Source organism: Carcharhinus amblyrhynchos, chromosome 1 (genome assembly GCF_965287045.1).
Source record: "Carcharhinus amblyrhynchos chromosome 1, sCarAmb.v2.hapA, whole genome shotgun sequence".
Lineage (NCBI taxonomy): Eukaryota > Metazoa > Chordata > Chondrichthyes > Carcharhiniformes > Carcharhinidae > Carcharhinus > Carcharhinus amblyrhynchos.
This window is the reverse complement of record NC_137324.1, coordinates 31,179,818-31,200,802: the sequence shown is the minus strand read 5'-3', so window position 1 is coordinate 31,200,802 and position 20,985 is coordinate 31,179,818. Positions and strand designations below refer to the sequence as shown.

General features: G+C 42.5%; 1 protein-coding gene across 4 annotated transcripts in view; it reads right to left on the bottom strand.

Annotated features, from left to right (window-relative positions):
• The window catches only part of ctif (CBP80/20-dependent translation initiation factor), a 263,224-nt gene that overhangs the window by 24,320 nt on the left and 217,919 nt on the right, over positions 1-20,985 (bottom strand). For all 4 annotated transcript variants that reach the window (XM_080206055.1, XM_080206007.1, XM_080206130.1 and 1 more), the window contains one exon: positions 18,359-18,658. In XM_080206055.1, the coding sequence (XP_080062181.1) occupies positions 18,359-18,658 (300 nt within the window). The remainder of the gene's footprint in view (positions 1-18,358; positions 18,659-20,985) is intronic.

Here is a 20,985-nt window from a genome sequence, read left to right as displayed (position 1 = left end):
AGAAGATAGAGCAAGGGAGGACAGAGAAAGGGAGGACAGAGAAAGGGGGGACAGAGAAAGGGAGGATAGAGAAAACAAGAGCGAGAGAACAGATGAAGATGAGCATGCAAGAAAATAAAGCACAAGAAAGGATGCAGCCAAAAAATTGAAAGAACAAAATAGATGATAAAGTGAGATGGGAAAGGAGGCGCGAGAGACTGAATGAACAATCTCTGGTTCCAGGAGACATCAGTACGAGTCCAAACGACATACAGACAAATTAAGTTTTATGTTAGAGTTAGGAAGCAGTGAGGACTGCCCCAGAAGCAGATTAAATGGAATTTTTTCATGAGGGAATCAGATACATAACTGAGGGAGTGGAGAGAGGAGAGGGATCAGTGCTCATGACCAGTCAGTCAGGCTTTTCTGATCTGGAATATTCCTAAATTCCTATATGAATGAGCAGATATTTACATCTCACAGAAACTGACCAAACATTAAAATCATGCTGCATTATTCTAAATATTCCAAATGGAATCTTCTGCCAGTCAGGTTGTAGCTGTCACCCAGTATCTAACTACAATCGCTTTGCTATAACTTCTTCTGTCTATTAACATACTCAGTAAGAAGTCTCACCACTCACCTGACAAAGCAGCAAGCTCCAAAAGCTAGTGGTGATGCCTACCAAGTAAACCTGTTGGACTTTAACCAGGTGTTGTGAGACTTCTTACTGTGTTTACCCCAGTCCAATGCCGGCATCTCCACATCATTAACAAGCTGCCAGAGGATTTTTGGAAGCATGTAACTTTAACTGTAAACCTTGATAGAAAAACAGAGAGTCGCCATTTTGAAATTTCGAGGGGCCTGTAATCATCTGAAATATTCTGGAGATTGAGGGTAGACAATCTGTTCTCAAAACAATATCAAGTACTAGTATTGTGTTGAAATAAATCTTTAAAAAATGCTCTATTTTAATGAAGGTCCCCTGGTTAATACAGCACGTACAAGACAATAGGGAAAGTCCATGCAGTATCCACTTTAAACATAATTCACAAATGAGTAAATTAATTTCCCTTCCAAGTTTTATTTAACTTATCAGTTAAAAAGAGCAGAGATCACAATATTATTGGGATTTCCAGTAGTTTTCCCTAGGGCTTTAAGGACAGGCAAGAGTTAAAAGTGATAAATAAGATGGAAGTATGAACAATACCATGCTGGTAACCAAGACAACGTGACTTCACTGTGATCCTGAAAAGACACTAATTGAATTTGCCAGCAATAGGAACAGCATTTGTAGAAAACAGGGTCAAACACAAGAAAAAGATGGGGCACCCAGGAAACCACAACAACCACAAAATCCACCTTTCTTTAAAAAACTTTGGCAAGACTTCAGTCACTAATAGAACCAATCAGCTCAAATCATCTCATCTCCAGGACACAGCCCTTTCAACACTGCAGACTATTAACACTGTGGAAAGGCACATGAATGGGGGTAAGGGTTGGATCTCTTTCTGTTATCTGCAGATTCACAGGGGAGGGGAGATGGTGGCATAGCGGTAAGGTCACTTGTCTAGTAATCCAGAGGCCCAGGTAAATGCTCTGTGGAGTTTGAGGGTAGACAATGGGTTCACATCCCATCACGGCAACTGGTGAAATTTAAATTCAATTAATAAATCTGGAAGAGAAAGCTAATCTCAGTAATGGTGATGATGAAGCTATTATTGGTTGTCAGAAGAACAAAACTGATTCATTAATATCCTTTTGTGAAGAAAATCTGCCTTCCTTATCTGGTCTGGCCTATATGTGACTCCTGACATGGCCTCAAAAATATCCTATGAAAGAATAAATGTTTAAAAAACAATGTAATTTACCTACCTCCTTTTCCTCTACTTACATAATTGGTGCTAATATGCTAGGTAATATTAGGCTTATTAAATGTAAAGCTCTAAATGCCCAGAGTGTATGACACTTAGGACGGGATTCTCCTTCTGTCCTGCTGATGGCCAATGGTGAGGTAACTATGTTTGGGGAGAAATCCCACCACAGGATGGCTGGGGAATTCTGCACTTAGTTCTGCTCTACCCAATTTTCCCCCTTTCTCCCCTCATTCAATATTACAGTTCCACATGGGCTGTCAATCTGGTGCTTTGCTTCATGCTCCATGTGCAGACCTATACAGGGTCTCTGGTGCAAAGAGCTGTGACTGCTTCTGCTCACCCTTAATGTACACAAATTCACAGATCAATGGGTATGATCAATAGGTGAGCCACAATGGTTTGCAGTGTTGCACGTCAAGAGAAGGGGTAAATTTACTGTCTCAAAAGCACAAGAGTTGGGAGCAAGAAACAGGCCATTCATCCCTTGAGTCTACTCCACCATTTGGTAAAATCATAACTGATCAGGTTGTATTCATAACTCTGCTTTCCTGCCCTTCATAACCCTTGACTCCTTTGTCCAACTCAGCCTTAAATAAATTCAATTAGCCAGACTCCATTGCTCGCTGATGAAGAAATTTCCAAACAATATTGACCCTGTGAGAGAAAAATAACTCTCATCTCAGTCTTCAATAGGAGACCCATAATTTCCTCCCACAAGAGGAAACATCCTTTCAACATCTATCTTGTTAAGTCCCTATCCATGCTAATATGTTAATCCCTAACCATGAACTCTTCTTTTGTGTAGTAATCTTTTAATGTGGCACCGTACTGAACATCTTTTGGAGATTCAAGTGCACCAGATCTACAAGTTCCCCTTTATTCATCTTGCTTTTTACTTCTGCAAATAACTCCAATAAATAAATCAAACATAATTTCCCTTTCACTGTCTGGCTGTATCAAGATGTTCTAAAGGTCCTGCTAGTACCTCCTTTATAATGGATTCTACTATTTTCCCTGTGACAGATGTCAGGCCAACTGGCTGATGGCTTCCTGCTCTCTGATTCCCTCCTTTCTTCAATTAAGGCATTACATTAGCAATTAATTAGTCATTTCTGGTAACTTTCTCAGTGGCTACTGATCAGAAATTGGGGATTTTCAAAGATTGGGCAATGGAAAACGTAACTTCAGACAGAGTGACTTAAATGATTGCACAATGGGCGGCACGGTGGCTCAGTGGTTAGTACTGCTGCTTCACAGTGTCAAGAACCCATGTTCAATTCTGCCCTTAGGTGACTGAGTGGAGTTTTCCCTGTGTCTGCGTGGGTTTCCTCCGGGTACTCTGGTTTCATCCCATAGATCAAAGAAATGTAGGCTAGGTGGATTGGCCACGATAAACCGCTATTTCGTATCCAAAGACGTGTAGGGGGATTAGGGGGAAAAATGTGTGGGGTCACAGGTATAGGGAAGGGGGGGGGTAAGCATGAATAAAAGATGCTCTGTCGGAAAGTTGGTGCACGCTTGATGGGTTGAATGGCCTCCTTCTGCACCGTAGGGATTTGTTAAATTTGTTCACACTTAGCCTTCATGTGTTAATGACATGGTTGCCTTGTGTTATAGCATTGGGTTGAATTGAGAAGTTCATTTCTCACAGCAAGTTGTGCAACTAAATTTTTAAAAATCAGGCAACTTATGGGCTAGCATGTTGTTGACCAACATATCAGCCACTATCCACAGGCAGCTAATTGTGTTTCTGATTTGGGAACTGTGACTTTGGATTAGAAAATTGCCAGCGTCATTCAATGTTTAAAAAAGTGGCAGGGGAGGGAGACCAGGGGCTGCAGTTTATGGTTTCCAGTGTGGGGGCAGAAGTCCTACTCTCAGCTACTCAAAGCATGTTATGGGATGGGGTGGGGGGAGCAGTCTTGTTTAAAGCTGATCCTTTGGGACTGATTTTTCTTCTTGGGGGTGGGGGGCATAAAATTTTGTCTCAGGAAATTACAGACTTGTATGATGTATCAATGTATGTTTTCATTTTTTTGTGGCTTTGTTAGTAAAATGGAAGATGAATAGCAGAGTGTGCTCGTGTTTCATTTGATCATTGCGAGTGCTTTACTTCCTTGGTTATGGAATAGTCGTAGCTGATCGCTAAGTAACCATACATATAAAGTACTTTTGCTCTGCACTGTATTTTTCACCTAACTGTATGCACGCAGCTAAAACAGTGTTGCTATATCTATTCTTTTTTAAATTCTTTTGCAGGATACGAGTACCAGTATTTGCCATCTGTAACTGCCTTAAGAGGTGGCGGTGAGCCACTTTCCTGAATCGCTGCAGTCCACATGGTTTAGTACACCCCCAGTATTGTGAGGAAAGAACTGCAGGATTTTAATTCATCGATAGTGAAGTAACAGCGATATAGTTCCTCTGGCTAATCAACCTCTTCTATTGGACAACCTTGGGTTAACCCCAGAAAAATAGCTGTGAAAGCTACTGGATTATCATTACATCAAACTGATTTGCTAATGTTCTTCACAGTACACCCCTAACTGATCTGGCCTATTCATAATGACAGTCTGCACTATATGACTCAATGCACTGAGGGCAAACTGGGATAGGGAATAAATATTGCTTTGTCAGTGTTACACACATACTATTGGCAAATTTAATAAATAGCTGTGAAAAAAACGAGCTCTAAAAAAAGTCATACAGACTCAAAATATTAACTGTGTTCTTTCTCCATGGATGCTACCAGGTCTGCTGAGTTTTTTCCAGCTTTTGCAGTATTTTGTTTTTAAAAAATAGTTGTTGCTGGACTACAGCATTGAAGCTGTCTCAGCGCCTTCAATGGCGGGTGGAGAAAATATAGAAAATGAAACTTTTAAATGCTGTAATCAACTAAGCTTCACTCACATCCTGTAGCAAAGCAATCCACACATGGTGACACACTGCAATGATATGATTATTTTAATTTCCTCCTTCATGTATCCAGCTCGACAACTTGGCCCCTTGCTTTGTAATTTATCAACCACTTGAAATAGTCGACTTATTACCCACCTTACCTGTTCCTTTAATCATTTTGAGAACATCTACCAATCATTCATCAACCTTGTCATTTCAAGAGGACTGCAGGCTTAGTTTCTCAGGCGTTTCCCGTATGTTTGATCCCTTATTTTTGGTCTCATCTTGCTAAATCTGCATTAGTTTTTTTTCTGAGAAACCTAAACCTGCACACAGGATTCTGGAAGTGTCCTAACTTCATAGAGCCACCATGAACTGCAGTTTTGCATTCAATCTTTCTCAATAAGCACATCCAAAGCACATGAGCATTTTGAAATTAAAAAAAAACTGTCCACACCTTTTATGCATTGAAAAAATTATGACTTAAGCGGCTGTAAAGGGCATTGGTGAGGCCGCAGCTGGAGTACTGTGTGCAGTTTTGGGCGTCGTACTTATGCAAGGATATTTTGGCCTTGGAGGGAGTGCAGAGGAGGTTTACTAGGCTGATGCCGGAGTTGAGGGGGTTGAGCTATGAGGAGAGGCTGAATAAACTGGGCTTGTACTCGTTAGAGTTTAGAAGAATGAGGGGAGATCTCTTTGAGACGTATAAGATGATGAATGGGATGGATAGGATAGAGGTGGAGAGACTCTTCCCGCTCAGAAAGGATAGTAGGACTAGGGGGCACAGCCTCAAGATAAAGGGGGGGCGGTTTAGAACGGAGTTGAGGAGGAACTTCTTCACTCAAAGGGTGGTGAATCTCTGGAATTCTCTGCCCGTTGAAGTGGTGGAGGCTGCCTCGCTAAATATTTTTAAGACGCGGGTTGATGGGTTTTTGATAAGAGAGGGGATTAAGGGTTATGGGGAGAGGGCGGGAATGTGGAACTGAGCCAAGACAGATCAGCCATGATCTTATTGAATGGCGGGGCAGGCTCGAAGGCTAGTTAACATAGAACATAGAACACTACAGCGCAGAACAGGCCCTTCGGCCCACGATGTTGCGCCGACCAGTTAAAAAACAATGACCCACTAACCTAAACCAATCCCTTTTCGTCCATAAACCTATCCACGGATCTCTTAAACGCCCCCAAACTAGGCCTACTCCTGCTCCTATTTCTTATGTTCTTATGTTCTTAAGGTTATAGAATCACAGAGGTTTACAGCATGGAAACAGGCCCTTTGGCTCAACTTGTCCATGCTGCCTTTTTTTTAACCCCTAAGCTTGCCACTTGCCACATTTGGCTCATATCCCTCTACACCCATTGTTCCCATGTAACTACCAAAATGCTTTTAAAAAGACAAAATTGTACCCGCCTCTACTACTACCTTTGGCAGTTTGTTCCAGACACTCACCACCCTGTGTGTGAAAAAATTGCCCCTCTGGACACTTTTGTATCTCTCCCCTCTCACTTTAAACCTATGCCCTTAGTTTTAGACTCTCCTACCTTTGGGAAAAGATATTGACTATCTAGCTTATCTATGCCCCTCATTATTTTATAGACCTCTATAAGATCACCCCTCAGCCTCCTTCGCTCCAAAGAAAAAAGACCCAGTCTATCCACCCTCTCCTATAGCTCAAACCATCAAGTTCTGGTGGCATCCTAGTAAATCTTTTCTGCACTCTTTCTAATTTAATAATATCCTTTCTGTAATTTCTACTCTTCCTTATTCATCTAAAACATATTACCTCACAAAGAGGCTTAAGTGTCAACAAAGATTGACAAAGAAGTTGATAAAGAAGGGTAGGATAAACTATGAAGCTGGGCTATCGCTTAATATAAAAAAGGATAGTAAGAGTTTTTATAAATATATAAAAAGGAAGAGGCTGGCTAGGGTGAACGTTGGGCCCTTAGAGGATGAGAGGGGGGATTTAGTGGTAGGGGATGGGGAAATGGCTGAGGTCTTGAATAACTTTTTTGTTTCGGTCTTCACGGAGGAGGACGTGAATAATTTGCCGGGTGTTAGCGATGGAAAGGTGGTAGGACTGGAGGGTCTCAATGACATTATTGTTACTAGAGAGGCGGGGCAGGCTCAAAGGGCTAGATGGCCTACTCCTGCTCCTATTTCTTATGTTCTTATTTATCAGTATTAAACAACATTTCACACTTACCCAACTGCTTCACCACAGCCTCCTCAGGTGATCCCAGCATCACAGATGCTAATCTTAAGCAAATTTGATACACTGCACATAATATCAAGAAAGGGCTAAAGGCACTGGATACTGCAAATGCCATGAAAATATTCCACTCCAGAACTTGCTGTGCCCATTAGCCAAGCTGTTTCAGTACAACTACAACACCGGTGTCTTTTAAATTTATTTATTAGTAAGTAGGCTTACATTAACATTGCAACAAAGTTACTGTGAAAATCTGCGAGTCTCCTCACTCAGCGAGCACTCCTGTTCGGGTACACTGAGGGAGAATTTAGCAAGGCCAATGCACCTAACCAGCATGTCTTTTGGATTGTGGGAGGAAACTGGAGCACCCAGAGGAAACCTACACAGACAAGGGGAGAACGTGCAGACTCCACACAGACAGTGACCCAAGTCAGGAATTAAACCTGGTCCCTGGCTCTGTAAGGCAGCAGTGCTAACCACTGTGGCACCATGCCCAGCAATGTGAAAAATGACCCAGGTGTGTCTCATACACAAAACAGCACAAATCCAACCCAGCCAATTATGTCCCCATCCGTCCACTCTCGATCATCAGTGAAGTGATGGAAGTGGTTATTAACAGTTCTATCAAATGGCAACTGCTTAACAATAATCCGCTCACTCATTGATGCTCAGTTTGAGTTCTGCCAGAACCACTCAGTTCCAGACCTCATTGCAGCTTTGGTTCATAGATGGACAAAAGAATTAAACTTCAGAGGTGAGGTGAGACTGACTGTCCTTGACATCAAGATAGCATTTGACTGAGTGTGACATCAAGAAGTCCTTGCAAAAGTGGAGTTAATGGGAATCAGTGAGAAAACTCTGCACTGGTTGGAGTAGTTACTAGTGTGCCTTCAACTTCTTCAATTGTTCTCTTAAAGATATATTAAGTTGGTCATTCGTGATATATCTTTCACATATTCTTTTGATGCTATTTCATTAATCCAGGTTATTTTAAATATGCATTTATTCTATCTCTAATTATGGTTGATGATCATTTTCCTACTATAACATTGGCCATGCTAAATTCTTCCTCAGTGTATCCAGAGGTGCTGGAGTGTGACGACTTGGGGATTTTCACAGTAACTTCAATAATTACTTGGTTTATTCCTTTTTCTCCTTTTGAATATATGCAGAACAATGGCAACAGTGTAGGTTCAATTCCTGTACTAGCAAAGGTTATTTATATAGGGGAGATGATGGCCTATTGGTATCATCATTAGGCTACTAATCTAGAAACTCAACTAATGTTCTAGAGACTCAGGTTCAAATCCTGCCACAGCAGATGGTGCAATTTGAATTCAATAAAAAAATCTGAAATTAAGAATCTACTGACGACCATGAATTCATTATTGATTTTTGGAAAAACTCACAAGGAAAGGAAATCTGCTGTCCTTACCCGGTCTGACCTACATGTGACTTTAGAGCCACAGCAATGTGGTTGACTCTCAACTACCCTCCGAACAATAAATGCTGGGCCAACCAGAAATGCCCAGGCCCTACAAATTAATAAAAACAAATTCCCACACTGTGGTTCTTGGATACAACTGCTATCACAAATATATTTTGAAACATCAGGGCTAGTATTTCCACTACTTCATTAGTAATCTCTTTCCGTTATCTGGGCAATTCCCATTTGGTCCTGGACAATAAATGTTACGATCTGACTCCATTAAGAACTCTTTATTTATTAATATATATGTATCTACTGATTGACTTTTTACTCTTCACCCACAAGCTTTTCCACCACCAATGAAGTCTTCCTTCAGCTTCCTCCGTAAATATTAAAGCAAAGCATTCATTAAGTTAAGGTGCCATTTCCACAACTACCGTAATAATTATTTTTTTGAGTGCTTACACTCCCTTCTTCATGACACTCATTTTTCTAATGTCATCACAAATACCTTTTTCTTTACAACGGCTGAAAGCTTTTCTTCAGCCCATTCCACAGAACCATTTTTTCCCCCGCTGAAATTTTCTTAGACTGTGTTGTATCAATCTGTGATGTGGAGATGCCGGCATTGGACTGGGGTAAACACAGTAAGAAGTCTCACAATACCAGGTTAAAGTCCAACAGGTTTATTTGGTAGCAAATACCACTAGCTTTCGGGGCTTTTCCCCTTTGTCAGGTGAATGGGAAGTTCTGATCACAAACAGAGCATATAAAGGCACATACTCAATTTACAGAATACTTATTAGTATGCAAGTCTTTACAACTATTCAAGTTGTAAAGGTGCAGACAACGTGAGTGGAGATAGCATTAAGCATAGATTAAAGAGATGTGTATTGTCTCCAGACAGGACAATAAGTGAGATGTTGCAAGCCCAGGCAAGTCATGGAGGTTACAAATAGTGTGACATGAACCCAAGATCCTGGTTGAGACCAATCTCACAGTTATATCTTTCAACTGTTGCTTCACATACTAACAAGTTACTTTTTTCTTCCAACACACTTAAGCACTCTTGCATCTCCATCTGAATTTTTTTTTCAATTAAGTTTGACTGTGCTTTCTCCTTATTCATTTCAAAATTAAATTTAATTATGTTATGTTTGCTGATTCCTAACTTTTCTCTGAATCTTACTTTAATTCATTCCCTGTTACTAATACTGTAACTTTTCTTGTAGGTTTTTGTTTTGTAGTCAGTCACTCAGAATGCAGTCCCTCCCTATTTAATCCTCTTCAGACTGATGCTTAATCTATCCCTAGATAAAATCATCCAATATTTCAGAAATTTTACTAGTGCAGTCAGTTGAAGATAAGACAGATAAGAAATAAAATAAAAAGGACAGGTCATCCATATTCCAACGGCTAGCTGAAGAATGGCATAGGAAGATGAACTTGAGTGGGGAACTGTGGCTGAAGTGGGCAAGGGAAATGAAAACGAAGGGTACATTTACAAAAAAAAAATCAGACTGTGACAGAGAATGTAAAGTTCATCCTCAAATTGATTGTGTAATGTGCCAATTGTCAGATTTTGGCACAAAGTAATCAGGGATTTTGTGGGGCTGATGGGGGTCTTGCCCACCAGTTGGAGAACCAATGAGGGAACATGCTATCCTAGATTTGGCTTTATGCAAAGAGAAGGGGTTAACAAATAATCTTGTTTTGTGGGGTTCTTTGGGGAAAAGTGACCACAATATAATGGAATTCTTCATTAGGATGGAAAGTGGCATGTTCAATCTGAAGTTAGGGTCCCAAATTAAACAAAGGAAGCTACGAAGATATGAAGCATAAGTTGGCCAAGATAGATTGGGAAACTTCATTAAAAGGTTTATCAATGGATAGACAATGGTGAATATTTAGGGAAGAAGTGTACACGTTGCAACAGTTATACATTCCTTCCTGGCATAAAGCACAACAAGAAAAGCAGCCCAACCATTGTTAACAAAAGAAATTAAGATTGATATTGGATCCATAGAAGAGACATGTAAAGTTGCTAGAGAAAGTAGCAAGCCTGAGAATTGGGAGCAATTCGGATTTCAGCAGATGACCAACAGATCAATTAAGTTGGGAAAAATAGACTATGAGAATAAACTTACAAATAACACAAAAGTATGTAAATAAGTATATAAAACTGAAGAAGACAAATGTAGCTTCCTTGTAATCCGAAACAGGAGAATTTATGACAAAGAACGAGGAAATAGCAGAACAATTAAACAGTTATTTTAGTTCTGCTTCACGGAGGAAGATACAAATAACTTCCCAGACATGCTAGGAAACCAAAGGTTTAGAAAGAAAGGGGAATTGAAGGAAATTAATAACAATAAAATATATAGCGCTGGGGAAATTAATGGGACTGAATACTGATAAACCCCCAGGGCTGGATAATCTACGCCCCAGGGCAGTATAAGAGGTGGCCATGGAAATTGTGGATGCGTTGGTTATCATCTTCCAAAATTCTGTAGATTCTGGAACATCCCTGGCAGACTGGAGGGTGGAAAACCTAACATCGCTAGTTAAAAGAGGAGGGAGGGAGAAAATAGCGAATTACAGATTGGTTAATCTAACATCAGTGGTAGGAAAATGCAAGAGTATATTATCAATGAGATTGAACAAAATCAACATTAGTTAATGAAAGGGGAATCATGGGAGTATGACATTGAGATAGATGATCAGCCATGATCATATTTAATGGTGAAGCAGGCTAGACGGGTTGAATGGCCTATTCCTGCCCCTATTTTCTATGTAGAACGGTAGGGAACATTGAGAGATGCCTACCGGAATCAACTGTCCTTCTGGACACTTAAGGCCTGGCCTTCCCTCTGATTGAGATTCCTGGTGGTGGATATCCCGCCGACCGAGAGCTACTGGCCAACTGGAGGCAGGCCACTGGTCGCTGCCAGCACTCCACCCACCACAGGCCTAAAAGAGTGATGGTGGAATGGGGGATATGGGGATGTGGTGGTGTTGATGGTGGGGTAGGGGCTCATGGTATAAAAGGTAAGAAGTAAGGGTGAGTGCTGGTTTTCAGCAGACATCCTCCCACCTGATTCTGGGTCCTCGAATCGGGTGGTGGACCTCAGGGACAACGGGTGTCAATTTTATCTCTTTAATGAACCTAACTGACATCCTGCCAGCCATGGCCTGAAATCCCATATCCCTTCCACCCTCTGACTGAACTGAAAGAGCTTTTCATACTACCAGGAGACTGACGTGAGGCCTCTTCCACAGTGAAATAAACCCTGCTGTTGTGCGTTCCCATCTCAATGGGCTGTCTAAAATTCAGCCCCTAATATTGCACTGGGAAGCCAAATGAGAGGAAATAGTAAAATAGTGCAATTGACAGAACACAGGAATTGCGAGACAGACAAGACCAAAGTGCACTCTATCGTCTTGGTTGCATAATGTATTGATAATACGGTTATTGACAATTCTTGGCATCAATTTCTATTAAATGCTCTTGAATATATTTAGTCACAAGTTGAGCAGAAATCCTAGTGGTGACACCAAAGGTGTAAATTCACCATTCCTCCTCAGCAAATCACACTGACTATCTTGCCATGTTGCAAATTACTGACATACCCACATATATCCCAAAATAATGTGGGTAATTCTTCCAGCCCGCTACGCTGCTTTGGCAGTGCAGTGGGCCAGGAGACTCATGCAGAGGCTGTTTAGCGGGTTCCCTGCTGGATGCCCAGCTTCCACGAGTCACCAGGCACTAGATTTCAGTGCCGTCAGCTCCGTACCAGAAATCGGCAAGGAGCTGCATAAATTATTTAAAATGTGATTTCAATGTGATTAGCAGGTTCTGGATTGAAATCTCTGGACCCGCTGGAACCTCTCCACTCCCTGCACGGCTTCACTCCTGAGGGGTTTACTATTGCTCCTCACTTGCAGGAAGCTGGCAGCCTGATCCCACTGGAGTGAAGGGAGACCACGGAGGCCCCTCCAGGAGGTTGGGGTTAAGGGTAATGCCCCTGGGCACTGCCACCTTAGCAATGCAAGCCTGACTTCCTGGCACTGCCCAAGGGGCAAAACAGCAATGCCCAAGGTGGCACCTTGGCACTGCTCATCAGGCATCGGGCAGTACCAAAGAGAGCAGGACCTCTGGGGGGAGACTGGTGGGCGATTGGATCCTGCTGCACTCGATGGTGACAGAGAGAGACAGATGCCAGCAACCGGAGATAGCCATCAGGACTGGGGAGAGGGGGGTGGGATTGGTCAGGGCTGCTGGTGGGGTTGGGGGGGAAACGGGAAGAGGGTTGTTGTGACTGGCCTAGGCTGGACCAGACAGGTTCGGGAGCCCAGCGACTGAGGGGGTGGGGGAGGTAAGAGGGGCAGTGATAGGGGATTATTCGGGGGGTGGGTGCGGTGGTGTGTGGGGACGACAAAACTGTGGGTGATTCCAGAGTGGGGATGGGTCAAGTGGTCAGTAATCCCAAAATGGAGTGGGGAATGGTTGATATTGTGATGTGTGGTTGCAGGAATGATTGGTGGTCCCAGGATGGGGTGGGGGGGAGGGGTGGGATGGTCAGTATTCACATGAGTGGGGGGAATATTTGGTGATCCAAGGATGGAAATGGGAAGAGTGATTGGATATTCCAAGATAAGGGTAGGGGAAGAGTTGATAATATGGGTGCAGGGTGGTGGGAGTGCTTGGTGATTCCAGGGTAGGGTGGGAGAGTAGTTGGTGGTCCCTGGGTGGAGTATCATAGAGTCATAGAGATTTACAGCATGGAAACAGGCCCTTTGGCCCAACTTGTTCATGCCGCCCTTTTTTTAAACCCCTAAACTAATCCCAATTGCCCACATTTGGCCCATATCTCTCTATACCCATCGTACCCATGTAACGATCGAAATGCTTTTTAAAAGACAAAATTATACCTGCCTCTACTACTACCTCTGGCACTTGTTCCAGACACTCACCACCCTCTGCGTAAAAAAAATTGCCCCTCTGGACACTTTTGTATCTCTCTCCTCTCACCTTAAACCTAGGCTCTCTAGTTTTAGACTCTGCTATGTTTGGGAAAAAGATATTGATTATCTACTGATCTGTGTCCCTCATTATTTTACGGACTTCTATAAGATCACCCCTCAGCCTTCTACGCTTCAGAGAAAAAAGTCCCAGTCGATCCAGCCTCTCCTTATAACTCAATCCATCAAATCCTGGTAGCATCCTAGTAAATCTTGTCTGCACTCTTTCTAGTTTAATAATATTCTTTCTATAATAGGGTGACCAGAATTGCACACAATATTCCAAGTGTGGCCTTATCAATGTCTTGTACAACTTCAACAAGACATTCCAACTCCTGTATTCAATTTTCTGACCAATGAAACCAAATATGCCGAATGCCTTCTTCACCACTCTGTCCATCTGTGACTCCACTTTCAAGGAGCTATGAATATGTACCCGTAGATCTCTTTGTTCTCTAACTCTCCCCGACACCCTACCATTAACTGAGTAAGTCATGCCCTGGTTCAATCAACCAAAATGCATTATTTTGCATTTGCCTTAATTAAACTCCATCTGCCATTCATCAGTCCAATAGCCCAAATTGATCAAGATCCTGTTACAATTGGAGATAACTTTCATCACTGTCCAGTGGGACAGTGTGGGATGACTGATGATCCCAGGGTGGGGATGGTGAGAGTGGTTAGTGAGAGGATTGTAGGGTGTGTTTGGTGATCCCGAGTTGGGAATGGGAGAGTTGTCATTGGTCCCAGGCTGGTGATGGACAGAATAGTTTTTAATCCCGGGGTGGGATGGTGTGGGTGAGAAGCACATCAGCTTCTCCAGGCCCACCATCAGTGCTGGAAAAGCACTTGTCTCTTCCACACATCATAGAATCATAGAACCCTACAGTGCACAAAGAGGCCCTTCGGCCCATCGAGTCTGCACCAAATACAATCCCACCCAGGCCCAACACCATATCCCTACATACTATACCCACTGATCCCTCTAACCTATGCATCCCTAGATACTAAGGGGCAATTTCTTAGCATGGCCAATCAACCTAACCCGCACATCTTTGGACTGTGGGAGGAAACCGGAGTACCCGAAGGAAACCCATGCAGACATGAGGAGAATGTGCAAACTCCACACAGACAGTGAGTGACCTGAGCTGGGAATCGAACCCAGGACCCTGGAGCTGTGAAGCAGCAGTGCTAACCACTGTGCTACTGTACCGCCCAGTCCCGCATCCCTCCCATTGTTGGCTTTCTTAGAGTCTGGGAAACGTAGCTGGCCAGCATTTGAGCTAGAAGGGAGCTACAATTTGAGGCATGCTACTAAATCATGTGAATGAGCTAACTATCTCTTGAAGCAGGTTGGCTGCCCTCCCACATCCGTTAAAACAACAAGTGGGTGAGTTCAAGGTGTCTTGGCTTTGGGATTTCAAGCTGAGGTTAAAATTACCCCCGATGCTGCCACATCCAGGTACATGGAGACTGTCTCAAAACCAGCAACCAGGATCATGTAAATGTGAGGTCATCCATTTTGGTGGGAATAACGGCAAAAAAATCACTTAAATGGTAAAAAGTTGCAGCATGCTGCTGTGCAGAGGAACCTGGGTGCCCTTGTGCAGGAATTTCAAGGAGTTGGTTTGCAGGTGCAGCAGGTAATTAAGAAGGCAAATGGAATTTTGTCTTTTATTGCCGGAGGGATGGAGTTTAAAAGTAGGGACATTATGTTGCAGCTGTATAAGGTGCTGGTGAGGCCACAGCTGGAGTACTGTGTACATTTTTGGTCTCCTTACTTGAGAAAGGATATACAGTGAAACACCGATTTTACGTGCCCCAATTTAGCGCAAATTCGGATGTAACGCAATGAATCATTGGACCTTTTGTTTTGCTGTTTCTTAAAACAGGGCTGCACTGTATCTATTCTGCAGTAAATGAATACAAGAATAGCGAGATAGAGCTTCTGCTTAGGGTACAATCAGTGATTCTGTCACAAATCACAACTACTGTGAAAGATGCTTTTGTTCTCCTCCAGTTCCACTTAATCAGTTTGAACGCTGATTTTCTTGAACCCCGATTTAGCGCGGCCCCACTTTTCTCGCGAAAACATTTTATGGGTCCCAACCATAATGGGGCCACACTATACTGGCACTGGAGGGGATGCAGAGGAGATTCACTAGGTTGATTCTGGAGTTGAGAGGGTTGGCTTATGAGGAGAGACTTAGTAGACTGGGGCTATACTCATTGGAACTCAGGAGAATGAGGGGAGATCTTACAGAAACATACAAGATTATGAAGGGAATAGATAAGATAGAAGTAGGGAAGTTGTTTCCATTGGTGGGTGAAACTAGAACCAGGGGGCATAGCCTCAAAATAAGGAGAAGCAAATTTAGGACTAAGTTGAGGAGAAACTTTTTCACACAAAGGATTGTGAATCTGTCGAATTTCCTGCCCAATGAAGCAATTGAGGCTAACTCATCGAATGTTTTTAAGGCAAGGACAGATAAATTTTTGAACAGTAAAGGAATTAAGGGTTATGGTGAGTAGGTGGGTAAGTGGAGCTGACTCCATAAAAAGATCAGCCATGATCTTACTGAATGGTGGAGAAGGCTCAAGGGGCCAAGATGGCCTACTCCTGCTCCTAGTTCTTATGATCATCCGAGTGAACTTCCTCCAATGAAATAATATCTTTCCTTAAATAAGGGGAGCAAAACTGCTCACGCTACTCCAGATGTTGTCTCACCAGCTCTTGCTACATTTTATTAAAGTGTTGGTGATGGAGTGGGAGCAGCTGCAAAGAGGTTTTCAGCCTTACAGTTAGACCAAAGATGTTGGTGAGAAGGAAAAATCAGGTGATGGCAGCTTAAAATCTGTCCAGTTTTCGGACACGTCCCCTGGTCTTGTAACATCACCACGTCCTCCCATCATATGATCTAGAGCATTGAGATGGCTAGCAAGTCTAACCACAGTCCTCTGGAGAGGCTGCAGGTGTAACCCATTCACGTTTGCAGTTGATTTCTTACGTCGCACTGCCCTGCCCCACCCTATTTCATCCTCATTGTCTTCACGATCCAGGGAAAAAACAAATTTATAGCCATGTCTCGAGAAAAGGCATTTAGCCCATCCCTTCCACAGACAATGGACAATTTGTCTCATTGTGGATTTTGCCCAATTCATTTGACATCTAAGATGAAGTTATGTGAAATCTCTTTTTAACCTCTAAAGATAAAAATGGAAGACTCTCAAATAAATGTCTAAAGTACACCATTCAGCCTAAGCCAATGGCTTAGGGTGCCAACGAATGAAGAGTTTATTACGCAGTTGGAGGAGCTCTACACAAAATTTTGACTAAATTAGCAGTATCAATGTCAGTTTGCTCAGTCATTAGCTCTGATTGGCTGGGATAATTGTGGGTTCAAGACGCCTGCTTCCCCACAAAAGAATGTGAGCACAAAATCTAGGCTGTTCCTTCCGTGTAATACTGAAGGTGCACTGCATTGTTAAAGAGGCTATATTTCAGATGAAGCATTACACCAAGGCTTGAAATACCTGTTCACGTGCATGTGAAAGACCCCTTGGAACAATCTAAGCAAGAGCAAGGCAGTTTACACAATGTCTTGCTCAACGTTTATCTCTTATCTAATGCCACCAGAATGGATTAACTGCTAATTCATCTGCGCAAATTGTTTGTTCCGTCTGCCTATGATTCAAAATAAGCAAGTGGCTATGAAATGCATTTGGAAATCCTGACATCATGGAAGGTGCTAAATAAATCCCAGACAATGAGGGTTGGCAGACTATTGATTACGGGGGCATTGCAGCTAAAACCAAACCTAGAGCCCTTCTAATTTATATAGCTTAGTATCATACTTAATGATTCACTGTGTAGTCAGTAGTTTTAAATCATACACATGGTTAACAAGGCCAACAAGCATAGCAGTAAAATAGCTCTTAGCTTAACGTTTTATGATGCAGTCAGGTGATTGCAGTGTCTCTTAATAATTTGTCTACTTGCTCCATGAGAGTTAGTTGTGTTTCTGTAGCAACAGCATGTCACAACAAATATGCACATCGATGATTTAAGGATAACGCGAGGGAGGTTCACATTTGAAAATGATACCAAAATAGGAGGCACGGTAAATAATTTTGGAGGACCTCAGAAAACTAAAGTGGATATTAATATGGACAAAACATTTGCAGATGGAATTTTAATGTCAGTAAAAATGAGGTGGTATATATTGGTTATAAAAATAATAGTTACACTTTGAATAGAGCAAAACCAGTGACATGGAGAACAGGGAAAATTGGATTCAGGACCATAATACATTAAAAGCAGCACCCAAAGTGGATAAGGCCTTACAAAACAAATGGATTGCTCAGTTTTATGGTGAAGGGTATAGAGTATAGAAGGCAGAGGCAAGGTATAATGGTGAATCTTGCTAAAATCTTAGTAAGCCCACAGCTAATGTGAAGTGTAGAGTTTTGGGCTCCACAGTATGGGGGACAGCGAGGGGGGGAGAGGGGTGGAGTGGAATTGTGTCAACAGAGAGTGTGCCATTCACCAAGTGTTGTCTAGTCTGAGAAATACAAGCACAAAAAAATGTGAAAAATTGGGACTATTTTGTCCCAGTATGAGACAATAGTGAATGAATAGATAGAAACAAACTGTTTCCAACTGTTGAAGACTCTAGAACAAGGAGATCTAGGACAGAAAGAACAAAGTTATGAGGCTGTGGAATGCAGTCCTGGAATTCAGTCCTGGAGTTGGCGACTGAAGCAAATATCATAGCAACATTTAAAAATGCTCGACAGTATTGTGGGAGACCAAGGGATCGGGGAACATAGCAGAGTACATGGGATTTATGCAACTACTCATGCAGTGGATAACTGGTTTGGATGTATGGCCTGCTTCCATGTTGTAACTTTTATATAACAACTAAACCCATCCTTACCTGCAACATATTGAGGAGCAAGCTTCGGAATTTAGTTCCTTCCACCATGAAGAGAGACATTTTGTCGCACAATTTGGCAGCCGTTGAAGCAAAACTCCTGTCCGTAACAGCCTTATGATAAATAGTTTTAACTATCTCGCTTAGCATCTCCTCTGAGTTGGTAGAGTTCTGTGCCTCCTCCATGAATGTGGTGAGGTTGGAGTCCACATCACTACTGTTGTTCCTCATGCTGTTGAGGATTTCTATCAATTTGTCCATTTTGGTTTTCTGAGGGTTTGTCGTGTCCAAGGAAATTTCATCCTGTGGCATTCAAAAATAGTTGAACTCAAATTTAAATGTTGTTTAAATTGCTTTTTATTGTTTTTCCATACCTTAAGATGCAGTTACTGTTTCTTCAAGTCAAACAGGTTCTAAATCGAATGGAACTGAAAAATATGCAATAAAACTAATATAGAAGACAGAAAAATTAGTCTGGATACATCATATAATGACTAGAAACCTTTGGCTATGGTTAATTTTGCCTTATCCCTGTTGACATAATACTGGGCCTGATTTTAATTCCCTTTCAATTCATCCAGTTAGACACGATTAAAATCAGGTCCAGTGGTTTCTGGAAGTGAGCCACACCAGACATGATTCAAAATCTTGTTATGTGTACTTATTATGTAACGAATTGAACATCTATTACAAAGTGACCGAAATGACTTTGCTTGAAAACAAACATGTATATTTTTAATGGGTATGCAACGATGGTTTGGATCTTCTGAGCAATGTCAATGATCGGGTTGCCATTGCTCTTGAAATTTCCCTGACTTGATGCTGCTAAGCATTTCTTCTGGGGTCTTCCAATCCCAGCCATCATAGAAATGCACACCGCAGCATTCCCCTGAGTTGGGGGAAGACAGGACACGCCCCCTTTTTTACAGCACTAGTAACTGTATGGCAAGTTTAAACGTCCAGTTAATAGAATGGATCAATGAATAGGGAAGTGGATGAATGGGTGAACGTGTGAGTCAGCGAATGACTGAGTAGATGGGCAAGGTAGATGGGTGGGTAAAAGGGTAGGGTGAGTAGTTGGGTAAGATAGGTTGGTAGATAGGGAAGATGTGTAGATATGCGTGAGGTTTGTAAGTGGGTAGCGTAGATATGAATGAGGTAGGTAGGGTAAATGAGTGGGTTGGTGGCTGAGTTAAATGGGTGAGGTGGATAGGTAGGTGAGGCAGGTAGGATGGGCAGGTGCACCAGGTGATTCATGGTAACTGGTGATTTGGGTAAGTGGATAGTTGGGTTAGGCAGTAATTGGGTCAAGTTGAGGGTAGTCAGGTTGTTTTCAGGTCTGACTGGAGGGATTGTAGTTGGGTGTAATCGGATGGGGCCGGTAGGGCAGACAGGTTGGGAGATGTGGTGGGTAGTCTGGTGGGTAGTTGGAGGAAAGTCAGGTCTGGTTGGAAGTGCAGGCGACTCAGGTTGGTGGTGGAGGGAGGTGGGGTTTAGTTGGGTGGTCAGGGAGTGATTAAGTGATCAATTGTATAGTTAGACTAGATTTCAATCTGCCTGACATTTCCTGGATAACTATCCAGGTAAGTACCATGGAACTATCTGAAATCTTTGACTCTAACTCAGAATCAGAGGGTGGGATTTTCCAGATGCACTCGCCCCAAAACTGGAAAATCCCATCCTCTGACGTCAATGAACCTTTGCATGGTCCAACTCCCACCCACTATGATTCCTGTGGCGGGTGGACAGGAACATTCTCCCCAGAGACATTTGTGGAGAGTCCTGGGGAGCAGGAGAATTGTCCATCAGAAGTTGAAACTTTCTGAGCAATTGCCAAATAAGTCTGTGTGTCAGGATTTCCACAGCATCTTGACATGCATCTAAGTCTCAGATGAGCCCAAGATGGGAGATTTGGCTCCTTCATGTTTGATGAGTCTTATAAATACCACATATAAGTCTACAGGGCATTCACTGAATGTTCTGAATCCAATGTCTGAACTATTTTTGCTCTAAATTGAAAAGTCAAACACCACAGGCAGAATTTAATGCTTTCTTCAGTGGTGGGTTTTGTGGTAATGGTGGGGCATTTAATCAGATAACCCCTCACCTTCTGGCCCTCATCCTGACAAAGTCTGTGGCAGGATGCCCAAGTACTGGCTTCCTACCTCACCACCAATTGATGCCCTGAGATGGACAATTAATGACCATTTAAGGGCCTTACCTGGCCACTGCTGGTATTACCGCAGCAGTGGGTGAGTTCTTGCTTATGATTCACCAAAAGCTAACATGCAGGTACTGCAAGCAATTAAGACAATTTGAGTATAGGAGCTCGGTTGTCTACAAGATTATGAGAGGCATGGACAGAGTGGACACTCAAGAAGCTTTTTCCCAGGGTGGAAGAGTCAATTACTAGGGGGCACAAGTTTAAGGTGCGAGGGGCAAGGTTTAAAGGAGATGTACAAGGCAAATCTTTTATGCAGAGTGGGTGCCTAGACCTCATTGCTGGGGAAGGTAGTGGAAGCAGATACGATAGTGACTTTTAAGGGGCATTTTGATAAATAGGATGGGAATAGAGGGATATGGTCCTCAGAAGGGTTGAGGTTTATAGTTAATTCAGGTTGCACGGTCAG